We start from the raw sequence: 18,450 nt of genomic DNA, 5'->3' as shown, positions 1-18,450 counted from the left end.
GGGTATGCAAGTGAAGAGGGAGACTACATCAAAGGACACCATGAGAACCTTCACAGACATAACACAAGGGAAGACTTTTGATTTAATAACTAAGCTTAAAACAAGTGTTACCTTTGAATATTTGTGGGAAAAATCTGATGCTACCCCAAGAATACAAAGCCACACTGGAAATGATGACAGGCTTGCAGCCCTCTGTCTTCCTGGAGTGAGGTGCCTGATCAGTAGAAGTGAGTTGACAGAAGTCGGTGTCTGTAAGAGTGGTCAAACACTTATACTCTGTCCACTTGCGTAGAGTCTAAGAAGCTGGAATGCAGGCACACTGGACGAGCTTGTTCTAAAAAATACAGAAAAAGGAACATTTTATTTGTGTTAAGGCCTAAAAACTACAAATAAGTTATACAATGAACAATATTGAAATACCTTTATAGGTGCTGCAGGCCACATAACCAGAATCCAGAGCAATCTCACACTCACATGATGGTGAGGAAAGACATGAGCTCTGCAATGAGGTTTGAATGTCTCAGTTGGGACACTGAAGAACTCAGAAGACAGCAATACCTGCACAGAGAGACAGAGTAGAAAAAGCATAGATTTGTAATCCATAATGTGAATTAAAACTCAAAAAGTGTCAACAAGTATAACCATTTGAGTGTGGAATTATTTATGCAATAAACAGGATTTAAATTAATTAATTGAATTAAAAACACTGACATTTTTTTTTTTTATCAAAGATAAAGAATAATACCTCTCTCTGCTCTGAGGATCACTGAGCATCTCTAACAGGAAATACAGTTTCCTCAGTATCAATCATAATTGATGGTCTCAGAGGTGTGTAGTGTGGCAGCATGATGATGGTCTCCAGATCAGGCAGGAGGTCAGGTGATGGGTGTGTCATCTTCTCCACTGGTTTGGCAGTTCATAACACAGCAGTCTCCTTGTGGCATGTAGTTATCTGTGCAGTCCAGCACTGATGGATCAGGTTTGGCTCAGCAGTTCATGAAGATGGTGTTAAGATGTTGTTGTTTCAGCTGAGGATGGTGAAGTTTGAAGGTTTTGCCACAAAGGAGACTGTGCCCTGTCTGAAAAAATACATCTACAAAACAAGTGCTTTTAACACCACCCACCCAGCTCAGCCCCCAAGTGTCTATGTAATGCTGGTATGGGGTGTCGGTTACTAAGTCTAATTAGTGCATCAGAAAGCGTGGGCTACACCTAAAGCCCACACTTTCTGATGTCTTTGTTTATTAGCAGCTTTTTCCAGCTGCTCAGAGAATTCTGACTTCGCCTTTATCCACCCAAACCCAAACCCACCCGGATAAAGGCCAAGTCAAACTCACACACCATACCAGCATTACATAGACACTTGGGGGCTGAGCTGGGTGGGTGGTGTTAAACTGTAGTCGGGAACATTCAGAAAACTATCCATTTACTTCTAAATCAATTTTTATACATATTCTGTAAGCTGTACAAATGTTTTTCTCTACATAATGTATCATTATAGACATCTCTGGTAGCCTAAAGATAGTTTAAAACTTTTGACATTTTTTTACCTGTAAAACATGATAAGCAAAAACTCATTCATCACAAAAACCTTTGATTTTACAAAATCTACTATAATCAAGAAAATATAATTGTCTGTATTTATTCATGTGACCCATAATAAATACCTGCATTTATCTGGGATTTATTTATTTACTATTTCATATTTTAAAGCCCTTGGAGGGGAAGATCTCGTTTGTTGAGCTACATACGTCACAGTAAAAAGATTTAGTCATTTAAAACATGAGAATAAACTCCTCCTTTAAACTTCAGACTCTCCTCTGCTCTCTCAATGTAAAGAAGATCATCAGATGCTGCATTAGCACTGCGGTTGCTTCTTACAGACTGCCGGTTGTCCATTCTGAGCCCCAGTTTAATTATTTGTCCATCATTTTCAGATCTCACCACCTTTAGCCGTATACCAAAAGCACCATTGACTAAACCGTTTAGTGTGTCCAAGTTTCTGGTCAGCATCACTCGAGCTCCTTCAGCAATGTTCAGAGTGTCAGGTAAATCATTTCGCCCACCTGTAAATGGTTTGTCTCTTCGTGCCATTCTGCCTGTACGTTTATCCTTCTGGAAATCGTCTGCAGTGATGATTATGATGTTTGAATGAAGCTTCTTGAGGGTATCTGTGTTATGGGATTCCACATTCTTGTTGGTGGCATAAATGTGTAAGACCTCAGTTGGACATTCTTCTGGTGCAGTCACAGCCTGTGACAACAAATCTCTGTCGCACTGAGAAAGATCATCTGTCTTTTCTTTGACTCTAATCCTGTTCAGCATCTCTGCAAAGGCCGCATCATCTTTCTGACGCATGATCTCGGTTAGAGTGATCATCTGAAAATGTTCCTGCCATAGGTCAATCTGTTCTGGATCATAAACACAGAGGTTTAGACTGTCGCACTGGTGGCAGCTGGTAAAAATCTCCAACAGCTAAAACTGACATTCCACCAAAAGGTCTTTGAGTGCCTTTGATTTGTTTCAGTCTTGCATCCACATAAGCAAAAAGGGGTTTTGAAACCATTGAAATCTCATCAATAACAATAATTTCAGCATTTATAAGCTCAGATCTGACTTCATCCCGTTGGTTACCAAGTCCTTGAATGGGTGGTTTCAGACTCCTGGGTAGTTTCAGTAGAGAATGTAATGTAGAGCCATTGATAGAAAAAGCTGCTGTACCGGTAAATGAAGTCAGTAAAACAGTTGGGTTGGATTTGATATGTCAGCTTCTTCTGCATTAGCAGGCAGTCTGCTCAGGATCTTTGATGCTTCAGAATGAATACATTTAATCAGATGTGACTTTCCAGTTCCTGCACCACCGTTGATATAGAAGAAAAATGGATCTGAGTTCAAACCACAAACTCGCTGAATACACCAGTCTCTTAATGGCATAGAACACGCAGGCCTGCTTCTGGTTCAGATTCTGATACATTACACGTACCACAGGTGGATCAACTGCAGGTTGTTCTCTGATGGCTCTGATCTCTGTTACAGCATCAGACTGACGACTGTTGTCGGGGACATTCTCCTGTTTGTTCTCATCATCAGAATGTCTCTCAAGAAGATTCTCATCACATTGCAACCTCACAACTTCAGATTCAGGAGCAAGATTACACCATTCATCAATCACAACGTCCCTATTTTGTTCAAATTCTTCCAGTGCACTCTCAATATCCTCAGAGTTCTTCTCATACTTGTCTTTATTTCTTTTCACAACCCTTTTCACAGACTCACTGTGGTCTGAACATGGAAGTCGTACACAACCTGAGTTGTAGAAGGACTGATAGGTTTGGAACCCTTGTGGTTTCAGTTCCTGCTCTGATCTGTGTGGAAGGTAAAGTCTCAACAGTCGACCATAATATTGCTCAGGCTCTTTTTCTTGTGAGCAGTGGTAATACCTGATTATAGCTGGTTTATCATTTTTTCGCCTTTGTACAAATCCAAGCTGGTTTAGAAGAGGAAGCACATCTTTTCCTTCATTTGGACCACTCACCAACTGGCACAAGGCAGCAAAATCAACCTCATATTCTGGTGTCTCATTTGTATTTATCAGCCAAACTTGTCATCCAAATGTCGTGTGTTGTGCTTTCCAGGTAGCTCATCGGGCGACTCATTTTTACTGGGTTATCATCTGTTGGTACAAATACAACACTGCGGGAACATTTTTTCATTTTTAGGCCACAGACTCGAGTCACACACTCCTGTGCGCTGATTTCTCTCTTTTTTGAGTAAGCCTGCATCACAGCTCTCATTTCATCATATTCATTGACCGTGTTCTTTGCAGAGTTATCTATAACTGTCTTCAGGTATTCAGAGAGGCCAGATTCTCTCCTCGTTATATATTTACAGAGATATTATATACATAAATAGGCATTCAAAATTAATGAGACATCTAAATTAGAGTTCCAGGCTTCAAGCAGGTCTGGGTTTTGTAATTGTTGATCCAACAGTCCTTTGGGTCACGTTTCAGAATCAGCGCTGTTTTCTTGTTTATGTCTTGGAGGCATTGTTCATACTCATTCATTGTCAAGTTGCATCGTGACAGAATCTGCTCTATGGTGAGCGAAGCAGCTTCAGGTTCCTTCAGCAGGTTCATCAAAGGTCTGAGTTTGGCTTTTGCAGCTTCAGTGTCTGAATCCTCATCCTTTCTCACAATCATTGTTCTTGTGGCTGGTGGTTTTGGAAACCCAAATCTACAACCAGAGTTCACACTCTTAAAGCATGTTTTTGTGTGGTTTTTGCTGTGCTTTTGTAGTTCAGTGACCTTTTTGTGCAGTTCAGGTTGTTTTTCTGGATCAGGGAGTTGACCTGAGATGTATCTGTCCTCAAAGTCACAGACTGTTTGGTCATCATCCACATCTACTTCTACCTTTTCTCAAATCCACAGCAACATGTGTATATGTGGACCTCTGTGCTGGAACTCAACTCTGTAAAAGTAATCAATGATTTCACCAAGGGGCTGTGCAGGAGAAAAAAGCAAATCTCTGAACAAAGCCTCAACACGCTTATCAAACATTCGCATGGTGGTTACTGGATTTGATCTTAGAATTTCACACTTTTCTGACCAGTCCAGGGCTTCAAAATCAACCTCTTCACCTTGTTGTCTCTTTATTGCTTTAATCACTTCAGGCCATCTCATCTCAGCAGCAGAGAAAGTGACAAAGAACTGAGGTGTTCCTATTTGGCGAACCATACTGAATAGATCTCTGGTGGTTTTCTCCCAGTAAGCTGGAGTTCCTCTGAGTGGCTGCATAAATCTGATTGCATCTTTATTTCTTACCAGCTTCTCTACTTCTGTCTTACTTTGTAACATTCCTGATGTGATTTTGCGTCCATCTTTCGTCATAGTTTTACCTTTCCTTAGCTGTATTGTCATGCTGGAATTAGCCAAGTGTATTTCAGTAACAAACTGTGAGGAAAAACAGGTAATTTGTATCTTTAGCAAATCTTGCATCAATGTTGAAAAGCCTTGACTTGAAGTATGCACTCGGTGTGATCTTGAGACGTCTCTTTTCATCTAGTGTATTCTGACCAGTAGGAAACTGCACAGGAAATGCCATGGCTTCCAAATGAGGAGTTCTGAAGAAGCTAACAGGATTGTTTCTTTCTGCAGGAGCCACACAATATGTGTTATCACTGAAACAGAGAATCTTCTGAAATGTCTACAGGCTGCAGACAACTTTCTAGAGCAAAACCTCCATTGTTCAAATCACTTTCTGGTTCCTCTGGATTTTGTTCCTCTGGTTGTTCATCACAGGATACCAGCTTGATCACTTTCAGACTCACTTTCGCACAAAAGGGCATCTTTTTCATAGTTGTCAATTTCCATTAAATCTGCTTCATCATAATCATCACTTCCCATGCTAGCTTCATCACTGCTGTCATCATCAGGTAACGTTGGATCACAAAGCAATGCATCATCTCTGATAACAACATCTGTGTGCTGTGGGTGAATCTGTTTGAGTTTACGCAGGGCTTGAATTAGTTTAGACTAGGTGACAGTCTGGAACAGCTGATGGCCTTTGTAGCACAGTCGTCTTTTCAGCTTGATCCTCATTATCTGTGATTGGCTTCTGAGCCTCGGTAAACAGTCAACTGTTTGTTGGACTTCAGATGGTACACACACCACATTACCACGTTTGAGTCTCTGTCTGCCCTTTGGAAGTGGAATAATCTTAGCAAAAGGTATGCATTTGGCAATCAGATGTCTCTCCAGAATGTTGAGATCACACAGTTCAGCTGGAATATCCTGCAGTTCTAAACCATTGACAACAGCAAGCCTTGGCATGCGTCCACTTTTGAGGGAACTGTGACATGTGTGACAGATATACTCCCTTTTCTCTCAATAGGAAAGCTGCATTGATCATTACATGCTTCATCACACATGAACAACTTTACCAGTTAGACACTGCTGAGCTACAGTTTGGTGTTTTGAGTAATTTTCTCTTTTGCAGATTTTCACCTGATTAGGAAAAGAAGCTTTTAGACAAACAGTACAAACATAAGATGGTGCTGACTTAATGTTTGATCTGAAACGAGATATGGCCTCATTCATTAAAGTGTTATCTGGATGACACTGTAAACTCTCAGCTGGTCAATGCATCTGGCGATATTTTCGTTTTATGTTCATTGCACATCTGATATTATGCATCTGTCTAAGAGGAAAAAACGTTCCAATATTTTACGCTCATTCGTTCTCTCATATTGTTTTTGTGTTGTTGCTGAAATTGTTTCTCTTCTCCATAACGCTTAGTCATGTAAGATCGTTTTTTCTTTTTAAATTCTTCGCTTTCTTTATATAGGTTATATACATATGACCTCATGTAAGCTTTATGTTTTTCTCTGAATCCAGCACAAGTTCTGTATATTCTTCTTATATGCTCTTTCTGCTTATCTCTGAATATGGGAGACTGTCTATATGTTCTTGTTATACGTTCCTTCTGCTTATCTCTGAATAGGGGATTGTCTTTGTCCTTATGACACGTTCTCTCTCTCTCTCTCTCTCTCTCTCTCTCTCTCTCTCTCTCATTTTAGCACTTTCTCAAATATTCTGTTTCTCCCTATAGGTAGCATTTAATTTATACAGTTCAATTCTGTACAGACTCCTTTTCTGTCTGTGATCAGGATCATTAGACTTCCTAGTTGAGTTTTTTTTTCTTTGTCTTGAAGCTTTCATCAAACCTGTACATCTGCCTTTCTTTCGTCTTCTGATTTTCCTTTCGTTGTGGTAGTTTTTGTTGGGTCAATAATCTTCTCCTCATTTTTTGCCTTTGCTGTTTATTACGTTTCAGCAGTTTATCTGAGAGTTCCTCTGTTATCTTAGTTGAACAGGAGGCAGTGTTTGAATCATTCCGAGGAACAGAATCTGGTGTTACCAGAGTTTCTCTCACAGAAGATGCAGAGGCTTTCTTTTCAAATTAATCAGAAGGATGATGTTTTTTTCCGGGAGCAGCTGTCTCATTTGAAGAATCAGCTCTGGATGACATTACTTCACTGGTTAAATTATTTGTCACAGGTTTCCGTGTCTGCTCAGTGTATATTTGTCAGGCGTTGTGTGGAGGCGAGGAAGAAGGAACCCAAACGCAGGACTCACAGGTAGGTGAAGACTGGTGGATGTTTATTATAAGGAGTGGAGGAACATAGGGTGAACGGACACTGACTGGCTGGAACACTGAATGGCTGACTGACTGAGAGAACACGGGTCCACAGAGAGACAAACAGTTCAGGTGGGCGGCCACGTGGCCGGCGGCCGAGACGAAACGGTTCAGGCGGGCGGCCGCGTGGCCAGCGGCCGAGACGAGACGGTTCAGGCGGGTGGCCGCGTGGCCGGCGGCCGAGACGAGACAGTTCAGGCGGGCGGCCACGTGGCCGGCGGCCGAGACGAGACAGTTCAGGCGGGCGGCCGCGAGGAAGCCAGCGGCGGCCGCTGAGCTGGTCCGGTGGGCGGCCGCGAGGAAGCCGGCGGCGGCCGCGAGGAAGCCGGCGGCGGTCGCTGAGCAGGTCCGGTGGCCGGCCGCGAGGAAGGCGGCGACGGCCGCTGAGCTGGTCCGGTGGGCGACCGCGAGGAAGGCGGCGACGGCTGCTGAGCTGGTGCGGTGGGCGGCCGCGCCGGCAATGACGGCCAGAACGTGGCTGGGGCGACGGTGCGGCAGCCGCCGGACCAGGCGAAGCAGAGGCTGGCGACGCGGCAGCCGCCGGACCAGGCGAAGCTGAAGCTGGCGACGAGGCTGAGGCCGGACCAGGCGAAGCTGAAGCTGGCGACGAGGCTGAGGCCGGACCAGGCGAAGCTGAAGCTGAAGCTGAGTCCGGACCAGGCGAAGCAGAAGCTGAGTCTGAAGCTGAGTCCGGACCAGGCGAAGCAGACGCTGGCGCTGAGGCTGGACCAGGTGACGGCACGGGAGTCGGGGGTGACGGAGCCACAGCTTTAGGGCCAGCGGGCGCGGAAGCCCCTGGCTGGAGACAGGCAGGGCCAGCGGGCGCGGAGGCCCCTGGCTGGAGACAGGCAGGGCCAGCGGGCGCGGAGGCCCCTGACTGGAGACAGGCAGGGCCAGCGGGCGCGGAGGCCCCTGGCTGGAGACAGGCAGGGCCAGCGGGCGCGGAGGCCCCTGGCTGGAGACAGGCAGGGCCAGCGGGCGCGGAGGCCCCTGGCGGGAGAGCGGCCGGGCCAGCGGGCGCGGAGGCCCCTGGCTGGAGAGCGGCCGGGCCAGCGGGCGCGGAGGCCCCTGGTTGGCAAGCAGGAGGGCTCACAGCTGGCTCTGGGTGCTGTGGCTGCAGGTCCGGGAACTGAACTGACTGGATGGGAGGCGACTGGACTGACTGGACGGGAGGCGACTGGACTGACTGGACTACAGACTGGACAGACTGGAGGACGGGAGGCGACTGGACTGACTGGACTACAGACTGGAGGACGGGAGGCGACTGGACTGACTGGACTACAGACTGGACTACAGGGGACTGGAGGACGGGAGGAGACTGGACTACAGGGGACTGGAGGACGGGAGGAGACTGGACTACAGGGGACTGGAGTGAAGGCTGAAGAGCAGGTGAGTGAACTGACTGGAGTGGAAGCTGAACAGCAGGTGAGTGAACTGACTGGAGTGGGGAAGCTAAGGGATGAACAGAGGTTGGCGATGCTAATGGCTGAGCTAATGACAGAGTTACCGAGGGGGATAAGATTGCGGCCTGGGCTAATAAGGCTGGTGCCTGAGCAGGGGACACTTCAGCTAGCCTAACCAGGGACAGTGCGAGGGCGTGAAAGGTAGGATCAGGAGGTGGATGAAGAGGTGAAGTAGTAGGTGGGCCGGTTAGCTCTTCCAAGCCTCCAGGGAGGTCAGGCTGGGTTGAGGCTGCCCTCAGCCTGGGCGCTGGGACAGGCACGGGAGGTGGCTGGACACCAGTCACCCCCACCCGGGAAACAAGAGTGGATGTGGAGGTAGACTGCGTCGCAGCTGCCCTCCTCCTGGGAGCTGGCACCGGTGTGGGTGTAGGCCGGGCCCTAGACATCTGAGGGGGTGAAATGGCTGAAGAAGAAGGCCAAATCTGGGCTGCCGTGCTGGTGGGGAATGGCTGAGTGACGGGTGTGGAAATGGTGACCGGGTGTGTGCTACTGGCAGGTTTATCAGAGTTCGGTCTGTTTCTTCTGCCACCACGATTTACAGTCTTTGCGGGAGCACAGCAGAAAAACTCTTCCCAGTCTACATCATCCAGGAGGGAATCTCCCCATGAATCGGAGATGAGTCCCGTAGTTAATCTGGGTGAAGTGTCAAATGAGGAGGGTGGAAAACAATTACCGGAACTCACCACCGGGAGTTGTTGACAATAGTCCGTGTTATGGCGGCGTGTGCGCCGCTTTCTCCAGGAAGAGGAAGCGGCCGGGGTGAACAGCTGAGCCTCTGGCGCGGTAGCCTCCATTGAGCCGAGGTGGGAGGCGTAGCCGCGGTGTCGTGGCGAAGGTGGAGGTCCGGCGAATGAGGCGGCGGGTGTGTGAACGAGGAGCGGAGCGGCGAGAGAGGGAGAGAGGCCGAAACGCGGCATGAAACGTCCGCTCTCCGCGGCAAATGCTCCGGGGCAGGTGTGGCAGCAGGTGGGGGAACGCGGCGCCTCCGAGGCCCGCCCAGAGCCAGGCGAGTCCCCTCAAAGACGTGCTCTCGCTCCGCGAAGAGCCGCTGTTTTCCCCTGACCAACTCTGCCCAACGGTAAAGCGCTGCCACCTGCCGCTCGTTGAGGTCCGAGTCCGCTGGGTCCCAATCGTGTCTTCGTGGCACGGTTCGTGTCATTCTGTCAGGCGTTGTGTGGAGGCGAGGAAGAAGGAACCCAAACGCAGGACTCACAGGTAGGTGAAGACTGGTGGATGTTTATTATAAGGAGTGGAGGAACAGAGGGTGAACGGACACTGACTGGCTGGAACACTGAATGGCTGACTGACTGAGAGAACACGGGGAGGACAACATCACACGAACATCATCAATGACACGACCAAGAACGAATAGAAACAGAAGACTTAAATACACAGACTGATGAGGATGATAATGAGAGACCGGTGAGTACACAGCTGAACATAATCTGGCTAACGGCACGAGACGAGCTAACACAGGAACAAACAGGAAGTGACGAAATAAACTGAACGTGAACAAAACGGAAAGCACTGGGTCACCGACCCAGGAACCCTGACAGTATTTCGGAGTTTGATTCATGAACACATTCATTTAAAGCTGGTGCTGGTGCACTTGTAGCTGTTTGTCTGTATTTGGTGGTTTGGTTAGTATCTCTTTTGTCAACAGCGTTTTCACTGTGAAACTCGATGGGCTGTAGCTCATAAGTGCAGGTTGGTGCGATGCTAAACATTCGGTACAAAAGTTTGATCCTGTCAATCATGTCATTAAGACGTGTGAATTTCAACATAACTGCAGTTCCACCACTTACACTTAGCAACAATGGCATTCCTGTAGACTTACGTGGGTGAGGGTCAAAATATGCATATTCACCAGAAGTCAGCCTGCAAACTGCGATGACTGTTCCTCCCATGACTAGCAAAGCATAACGAATGTCTGAAACCAAACTCTGTAGTCCCTGTTCAAGACTCGGAAGATGATCTGTACCATCGAATGTGCCATAATGAGCAAACAGACATGTCCACTTGATACTCATGTCTGCGGCTGGTGACCACTGAGGGAAGCTCATCACAGGCTAGAAACACGCTGTTCAGAAACCTCTGTCTGGCATCTGAATACACGGCATGGCCTTTGTCCAACACACGGTTCAGATCTGCTCTGGTAATAAATTCATCCTCATGTAAGAATGACAGGAAAACCAAACTATTAGCCATACATTGCTGATTACGGTACTTTCCATACCTAGGAGAAGCCTGGCTTCGGGACGCACAGATGCTACTCACTCGTGGATGACTTTCACTGTTTGTAACCTGTACATGAGACGGTCCTGGAGCTTGTCCATCATGCTGTGTTTGTACAGTTACCTGGGGTTCAGTATGGATTACCTGCATAACTTCAGGCTTCGGGACAGACACTAAGGGAACACCTCTCTTTACCACATCTGCATAAGACACTGTGGCTGTCTGAACACTGCTCTGCACTTCTGTGCTGGGAAAAGTTGAAACACACACCTTTACCTGCTCACTGCTCTGAGAAACATTCACCTGTTCTTTCTCCTTCTGATGTCTAAGCTTCTGGGACTGCGACCTTTGACCTTTTCTTGGCATTTTGCTGAAGTACAACCTGGAGCTTATATGTGGTTATACACAAAAATGTAAACAAAACTCAACCTTGAAACACAGAAAAACGTAAAACTCCTCAAGTTACTGTTAAATCTGAGAAATGTACTATTATACTACTTTAAAATGTTTTTATGAATATATAAATAGACGTTAAAAAGCTGATTTGTACTAAAAACTCAAAATAAAGGAAATTCAAAGTTCTCTGGAAACAATTTGGTCCTTTTTATTGTAGCTCTTTTAGAAACAGTATAATTTTACTTTAATTTTAAATAAATACAACTTCTGTAAAATGAAATGCAGAATAAATCTCAACAATCACCAGGCTATAATAAAAGTCTTAGCTCTTAAGGGAGTTTATGTAAATCTTTCAGATATCTAAAATTTAAATCAAATATATGGAGCTTTGGTGGTGTGGTGATAAGATGACAGGCGATGAGGATTCTTCAGCTGGATGTTCTGCAGCAGTCAGGAAACAGGAACTCTGGGTCCTCAAGTGCTTCTTGATGATAATACTAACTGAATACTTACACTGAGTGACAAAATGGGTTTGTCCTTAAATAATAATTCTATAAACTTGCAGTCAAATGTTATAGCCAATGAAACAGACTAGCAAAATGTATTTGGATCTAATTTATTATTTATCTGCAGTGTTGGGGAGTAACGGAATACATGTACCGCCGTTACATATTTAAAATGCAAAATATGAGTAACTGTATTCCGTTACAGTTACCGTTTAAAAGGGTGGCATTTAGAATACAGTTACTTTGTTGAAATAAATGGATTACACGGCGGTATTTTCCTGTTTCATATTGTGGCGGGTCAGGCCTGTTTGGGTTTTGTTTGACAGCTACGTTCTGTTGTTCCAGGTGGCAGCGTTACGGTTGCCATGGTTACAGGGTGACGCTCTCTCTGTGTGTTTCCTGGGTGAGAGAGGCCTTTTTGTTGTTGTGCTAAGCTAATAGGCAGAATGCTACCGGTATAGCTCTAAAAAAATGTAGCATCATAGGCAGTAGTTTTAAACAGCATGATAATATATTAAGTAATCCAAAGTATTCAGAATACGTTACTCTCATTGAGTAACGTAACGGAATATGTTACAGAATACATTTTGGGGCATGTATTCTGTATTCTGTAATGGAATACATTTTAAAAGTAACCTTCCCAACACTGTTTATCTGAATGTATGTATTACAAAATAACCAGATTATCTTATTACAAATAAACTTTTAAAAAGGTGATATTTTATATAATTGATCAAAGTAAGCCAAACTAACTAACTATTATATATGATAATTATATTGTACAAACGTGATAATTATATCGTACGAACGTGATAATTATATTGTACGAACGTGATAATTATATTGTACGAACGTGATATTTATATTGTACGAACGTGATATTATGTTCTTTCCTTTTGGTCTCAAGGCGGCTAGTCATCTCACTGAGCCAAACTCATTCTCACAAAGAAGAGGTGGAGAGACTGACGATTCTGTTGAAATGAGCAGAAGCTGCTGAGAATTGTGCTGAGAAGAGGTGAAAAGGCTGAAAACTTTGCAGAAAAGAGGTGAATCAGCAGAATTTCTGCTGAAAAGAGGTAAAGAAGCAGAAAGTTGTGCTGAAAAGAGGTGAATGAGCAGAATTTCTGCAGAAAAGATGGAAAGAAGCAGAAAGTTGCACTGAAGAGATGAATGAGCAGAATTTCTGCTCAGAGTTTTTTCTGAAAACAGCTGAGATTTGGGCTGAAAAGAGGTGAAAATTCTGCTGAAAAGAGTTCAATCAGCAGAATTTCTGCTGAAAAGAGGTGAATGAGCAGAATTCTGCTGAAAAGAGGTTTTTGCTGAAAACAGCTGAAAAAGCTGGGATTTGTGCTGAAAAGTGGTGAAAAAATTTAAAGTTCTGCTGAAGAGTTCAATCAGCAGAATTTCTGCTGAAAAGAGTTCAATCAGCAGAATTTCTGCTGAAAAGAGGTGAATGAGCAGAATTTCTGCTGAAAAGAGTTAAAGTTTAACTGTTAACTGAAAGAAATGTTGCCATGAGCGGGATTTGAACCCGAGCCTCCCAGTCTGAGAACGGATGCTCATCTCACTGAGCTAAAACACAGGTCAAACCGGCAAGGAAAATCAGTGAGGCCACTGATAATGTGGCAGAAATGGGCAAAAAATATTGCAAAAAAAATTCAATATCTCAAAAAGTATAGAAGTTATGAGCACCAAAAGTCATAGCCGGCATTAGCAGAAAGAGCAGAATTTTTTAAGATTTGAACGATGAAAATAGCACAAAAACTGAGGGAGTAGTTAGGCGCCAAAAAGTGCACGGAAGCAACCAGAATTGTGTGGATGCCTGAAAGGGCATCCACACAATAAAGAGAAACAGGAAAACAATAGTGTGGATGCCTTAAAGCATCCACACAACTAGAAAAATTTGCATTTCCTGCGAAAATGCTGTGTGGATGCCTTAACGCTGAAGATGTCTGCTGAAAAAAGCTGAAAAAGTTGTATGGTGGTGAAGAAACTGAAAATTCTGCTTAAAACCGGTGAAGAAGCAGAAATTTTTTGCTGAAAAGTGGTGAAAAGCAAAAAATTCTACTGAAAGGGGTAAAGACGGAGAAATTTTTGCTGAAAAGTGGTGAAAAAAAATGTTTCCGTGAGCAGGATTTGAACCGGGCACTCCTGTTGTCAAGGCGGCTACTCATCTCACTAAGCCAAACTCATTCTCACAACGAATAGGTGGAGAGACTGACAATTCTGCTGAAATGAGCAGAAGCTGCTGAGAATTATGCTGATAAGAGGTGAAATGGTTGAAGATTTGGCAGAAAAGAGGTAAATCAGCAGAATTTCATCTCATACTCATCTCACTGAGCCAAACTGGTTCTCATATAACTGAAAAAAGGTGAACAAGCTGAAAATCCTTATTAAAAACAGCAGAAGAGGCTTAGAAAACACTGAACTTTCTGGTGAAAAGAGGCAGAACAACCTGGTTTTGCTCAATTTCAGTCCACCAATCAGAGGTACTGCTCCTGTCTGCTTCAACAGGCTGTGTACTTGTATGTATTTCTGCCATGGACTGTTAACAAGAATCTGAGGTCCATATTAGAAAAGCTGGTAAAATCATAAAAGTTTGCAGAATTGTAATAAATGATAAATATGAATTACTGGTCTGTAATTAATGAAAGACCAAGACAGACTTTTAATTCATTTGAAAGCCTGATGCTTAACATTGTCCACCCCAGCTGTGAAACTCAGAAACCAGTCTTACTTGTTATCATCTATCGTCCACCTGGGTCTTACACAGAGTTTCTGTCTGATTTCTCAGGCTTTATATCTAATTTAGTTCTGAGCTCAGATAAAATAATTATTGTGGGTGATTTTAACATCCATGTAGATGCTAAAAATGACAGCCTCAACATGGCATTTAATCTGTTATTAGACTCAATTGGTTTCTCTCAAAATGTAAAAGAACCCACCCACCACTTTAATCACACTCTAGATCTTGTTTTAACATATGGCATAGAAACTGAACATTTAACAGTATTTCCTGAAAACCCTCTCCTGTCTGATCATTTCCTGATAACATTTACAATAATTGATTACACAGCAGTGGAGAGTAGACTTTATCAAAGTAGATGTCTTTCTGAAAGCGCTGTAACTAAGTTTAAGAATATAATCCACCCACTGTTATCATCGTCAATGCCCTGTACCAACATAGAGCAGAGCAGCTATCTGAACGCTACCCCAACAGAGGTCGATTATCTTGTTAATAATTTCACCTCCTCACTATGTACGACTCTGGATACTGTAGCTCCAGTGAAAACTAAGGTCTCTAATCAGAAGTACCTGACTCCGTGATATAATTCTCAAACACGTACCCTAAAGCAGATGACTCGTAATCTGGAGAGGAAATGGCGTGTCACAAATTTAGAGGATCATCATTTAGCCTGGAGAAATAGTTTGTTGCTTTATAAGAAAGCCCTCCGCAAAGCCAGAACATCTTATTATTCGTCACTGATTGAAGAAAATAAGAACAACCCCAGGTTTCTCATCAGCACTGTAGCCAGGCTGACAAAAAGTCAGAGCTCTTTTGAGCCAACCATCCCTTTAACGTTAACTAGTGATGACTTCATGAACTTCTTCACAAATAAAATTTTTATCATTAGAGAAAAAAATTACCAATAATTATCCCACAGATTTAATATTATCTACAGCTACTCTTGATGTTAAGTTAGACTCTTTCTCTCCAATTGATCTTTCTGAGTTAACTTCAATAATTACTTCCTCCAAACCATCAACGTGTCTTTTAGACCCCATTCCTACAAAACTGCTCAAAGAAGTCCTGCCATTAATTAATGCTTCAATCTTAAATATGATTGTAGGTTTTTTGCGATGTTGTTGAGTTTGTCGAAAGGCAAGTTAAGATCGCAAGTGACCCATTGTTTGGAGATATACAGGATCCTCCAACAGCCATCAGAAAAGAGGCGAGGAATGGTAAGTCTCAGTTTTACCCTAAGGCTAAGCGGAGTAGTTTTGCTACTACAGTGGCCAAGGTGGAAGGGAAGATTGAGCCAGTGTTGAGGCGAGAGAGTGGTTCAGTTGTGACCAAGGTTTGCTTGTTTTGCGGAGCAGGGCATATGTTGGATTTGTGTCCTTCATTTGAAAGAAAGTTGCACTCTGAAAGATTATCTTTTTTGAAAGAGAATGATGTGTGTTTTGGTTGTCTGCGCATTGGGCACAGAAGCAAGGACTGTAGGAAACGCCTCTTGTGTAAAGTCTGTAAACAGAAACACCCCACACTCTTACATATCCACTCCAAGCAGAGGGAAAGTGTTTCAGTGCAAACTATAGGAGGGGGAGAATCACCAGATGAAGGTCCTTCATGTGCTGTGCAAAGCAGTGGTGTTACTGGGGCCGGTGAGCAAAATAGTGCTCTATCCGTAATACCAGTTAGAGTGAAGTCCAAGAAAGTTAATCAGTCACTGATAACCTATGCTTTTCTAGATCCTGGGAGCTCAGCTTCATTTTGTACTGAAGGGCTCATGAATAGGTTAAATCTTTCAGGAAGGAAAACTGGCATTCTTTTTCGGACAATGGGTCAGGAGAAAATGGTCAGTAGTTATGTTGTTTCAGATTTGGAAGTAGCTGGTTTGGATTTAGATCACTACTGTGACTTGCCTGACTTATTTACTCAGAAAAGCATGCCTGTTCTTCGATGTAATATTCCCCGACAGGAAGATCTCGATAGATGGCCACACTTGCGCCATATTAAGATACTGGAGATAAATTCCGGGGTAGACCTGTTGATTGGGACCAATGTGCCCAAGGCTTTAGAGCCATGGGATGTTGTTAGAAGTCAGGATGGAGGTCCCTATGCAGTAAAAACTATGCTGGGTTGGACGGTGAATGGTCCTCTCAGAGAGGATTGTAAGACTGACATTTTTGATGTGAGTGTCAATAGGATTCCCGTGGCAAGATTGGATGAGCTGTGGGAACGTCAAATGAAGGCTGATTTTCCAGAATGTGTTCAGGATGAGCAGTCTGCTTTGTCTAGAGAAGATCAGCAGTTTATGAAGTCAGTGATGGACTCTGTTAAGTTGGTTGATGGTCATTACACCATTGGTTTACCTTTTAGGTGCAATCAGGTAAAAATGCCAAATAATAGGAAGGCTGTAGAACAGCGAGCTATGAGCATTAAACGGAAGTTTGGCCCTGACAACCAAGAATCATCCTTGACAAAGTTTCTCGCTGAACCAGAAATTAATTGGTCAGTGAACCTTGATTTTGGGAAGATCTCTTTAAATGATCCAGAGATTAAAATGGCCGTTTTAGTTAATGCTGTTGATGCAAATGAACACAAGAGTGCATCAATCAGGGACATCAAGAAGGCCGACAGAAATCAAGACGACCCGCAAGCCCTGGACAAGTTTGCAGGCTTGGGGGCAGCCTATGAGGTCCTCTCAGATAAGGAGAAAAGGAAACAGTATGACATGTATGGAGAGTACGGGCTCAAAGAGGGTCACTACAGCTTTCACAGCGATATCTTCTCCAGCTTCTTTGGTGATTTTGGGTTCATGTTCGGTGGCAACCGACAGCAACAGGACAGGAATATTCCCAGAGGAAATGACATAATACTGGACCAGGAGGTTACACTGGAAGAAGTGTGCTCTGTGAACTTTGTGGGTGGTGAACGTAAGTTGAAAGAGGCAGTGGAAGGATGGAATCGGGCACAGATTCATGAGATGCTGTTGCAAAAGGGCATAAAGTGGATTTTTAATCCTCCTGTTGGTTCCCATCATGGCGGTGTTTGGGAACGTCTCATAAGGTCTGTCAGGAAGGTGTTAAATTCCATTTTGAAAATGCAGAATTTGGACGAAGAAGGCCTTTGTACAGTTCTTTGTGAGGCAGAGGCTATTGTGAACAGTAGACCAATAACCAAAGCCTCTACTGATCCTAATGATTTGCAGGCCTTGACTCCTAACCATCTGTTGCTGCTTAAGACCAAGCCATTGATACCACCAGGAGTGTTTCAGAAGGGGGACGTGTATGGACGACGTCGATGGAGGCAAGTACAGTACATGTCTGACCTGTTCTGGAAGCGCTGGGTTAAGGAGTACCTGCCCCAGCTTCAAGAGCGTCAGAAGTGGCAGAGAATCGGACGGAACTTCATTCCTGGGGATGTGGTTATCGTTGTCGATAATTCTGCGCCTCGTAACTCTTGGGTGACTGGAAGGATTGTGGAAGCAATTTCTGACGGTAAAGGACTTGTACGTCAGGTTCGTGTTAAAACAAAGACTGGTTGTTTGGACAGGCCGATCACTAAAGTGTGTCTTCTACAGGAAGCAGAAGAGTCATAAAGATAGGGTAGGGTGAGCATGAGGCAGAACTTTCTGTTGACCGCAACTTGATCGCAACTTGATCACAGCTTGAGCGCAGCTTGAATGATTTTGATGTATTTTAACTGGAACTTGATATTAGTGAGTTGCAGTTATTTGTTTGTGGTCTGTGCATTTGTTTAATAAGTTAATCCCAGGCACTGATTTGTATATTGGACAGTGGCGTGTGGAATAAAAGGAGCAAATGGTACAGAAGTGTATTTTATGTGTTCATTGTTGCGCGTCATCTGTGTCCTCATGTTTAGCCTGCCGCGGCCATAGGTTGGAGGAGCCGCAACAATGATCAACC

At 44.2% G+C, this 18,450-nt stretch overlaps 1 protein-coding gene and 1 long non-coding RNA gene across 3 annotated transcripts in view; one reads left to right on the top strand and one right to left on the bottom strand.

Moving 5' to 3' along the window:
- LOC146498368 (uncharacterized) overlaps positions 1-897 on the bottom strand; it is a 97,203-nt gene extending 96,306 nt beyond the window's left edge. Inside the window, exons 1-2 of one of the 2 annotated variants that reach the window (XR_014870609.1) lie at positions 746-897; positions 112-558 (exon numbers count right to left, since the gene is read on the bottom strand). This is a non-coding gene — a long non-coding RNA (uncharacterized LOC146498368). Of the gene's footprint in view, positions 1-111; positions 673-745 lie in introns of those variants that run through there. The other variant, XR_014870608.1, reaches the window with a different exon arrangement.
- Positions 898-12,612: 11,715 nt separating this feature from the next.
- Positions 12,613-18,122, top strand: LOC146498367 (uncharacterized). Its single transcript, XM_085140520.1, has 2 exons — positions 12,613-13,153; positions 14,208-18,122. The coding sequence occupies exon 2, from the start codon at positions 15,903-15,905 to the stop codon at positions 18,120-18,122; it is 2,220 nt and encodes a 739-aa protein (XP_084996646.1). The 5' UTR covers positions 12,613-13,153; positions 14,208-15,902.
- Positions 18,123-18,450: the final 328 nt, after the last annotated feature.

Source organism: Neolamprologus multifasciatus, chromosome 18 (genome assembly GCF_963576455.1).
Source record: "Neolamprologus multifasciatus chromosome 18, fNeoMul1.2, whole genome shotgun sequence".
In the NCBI taxonomy this organism is placed as follows: domain Eukaryota; kingdom Metazoa; phylum Chordata; class Actinopteri; order Cichliformes; family Cichlidae; genus Neolamprologus; species Neolamprologus multifasciatus.
This window is presented reverse-complemented; position numbering and strand designations above follow the sequence as displayed.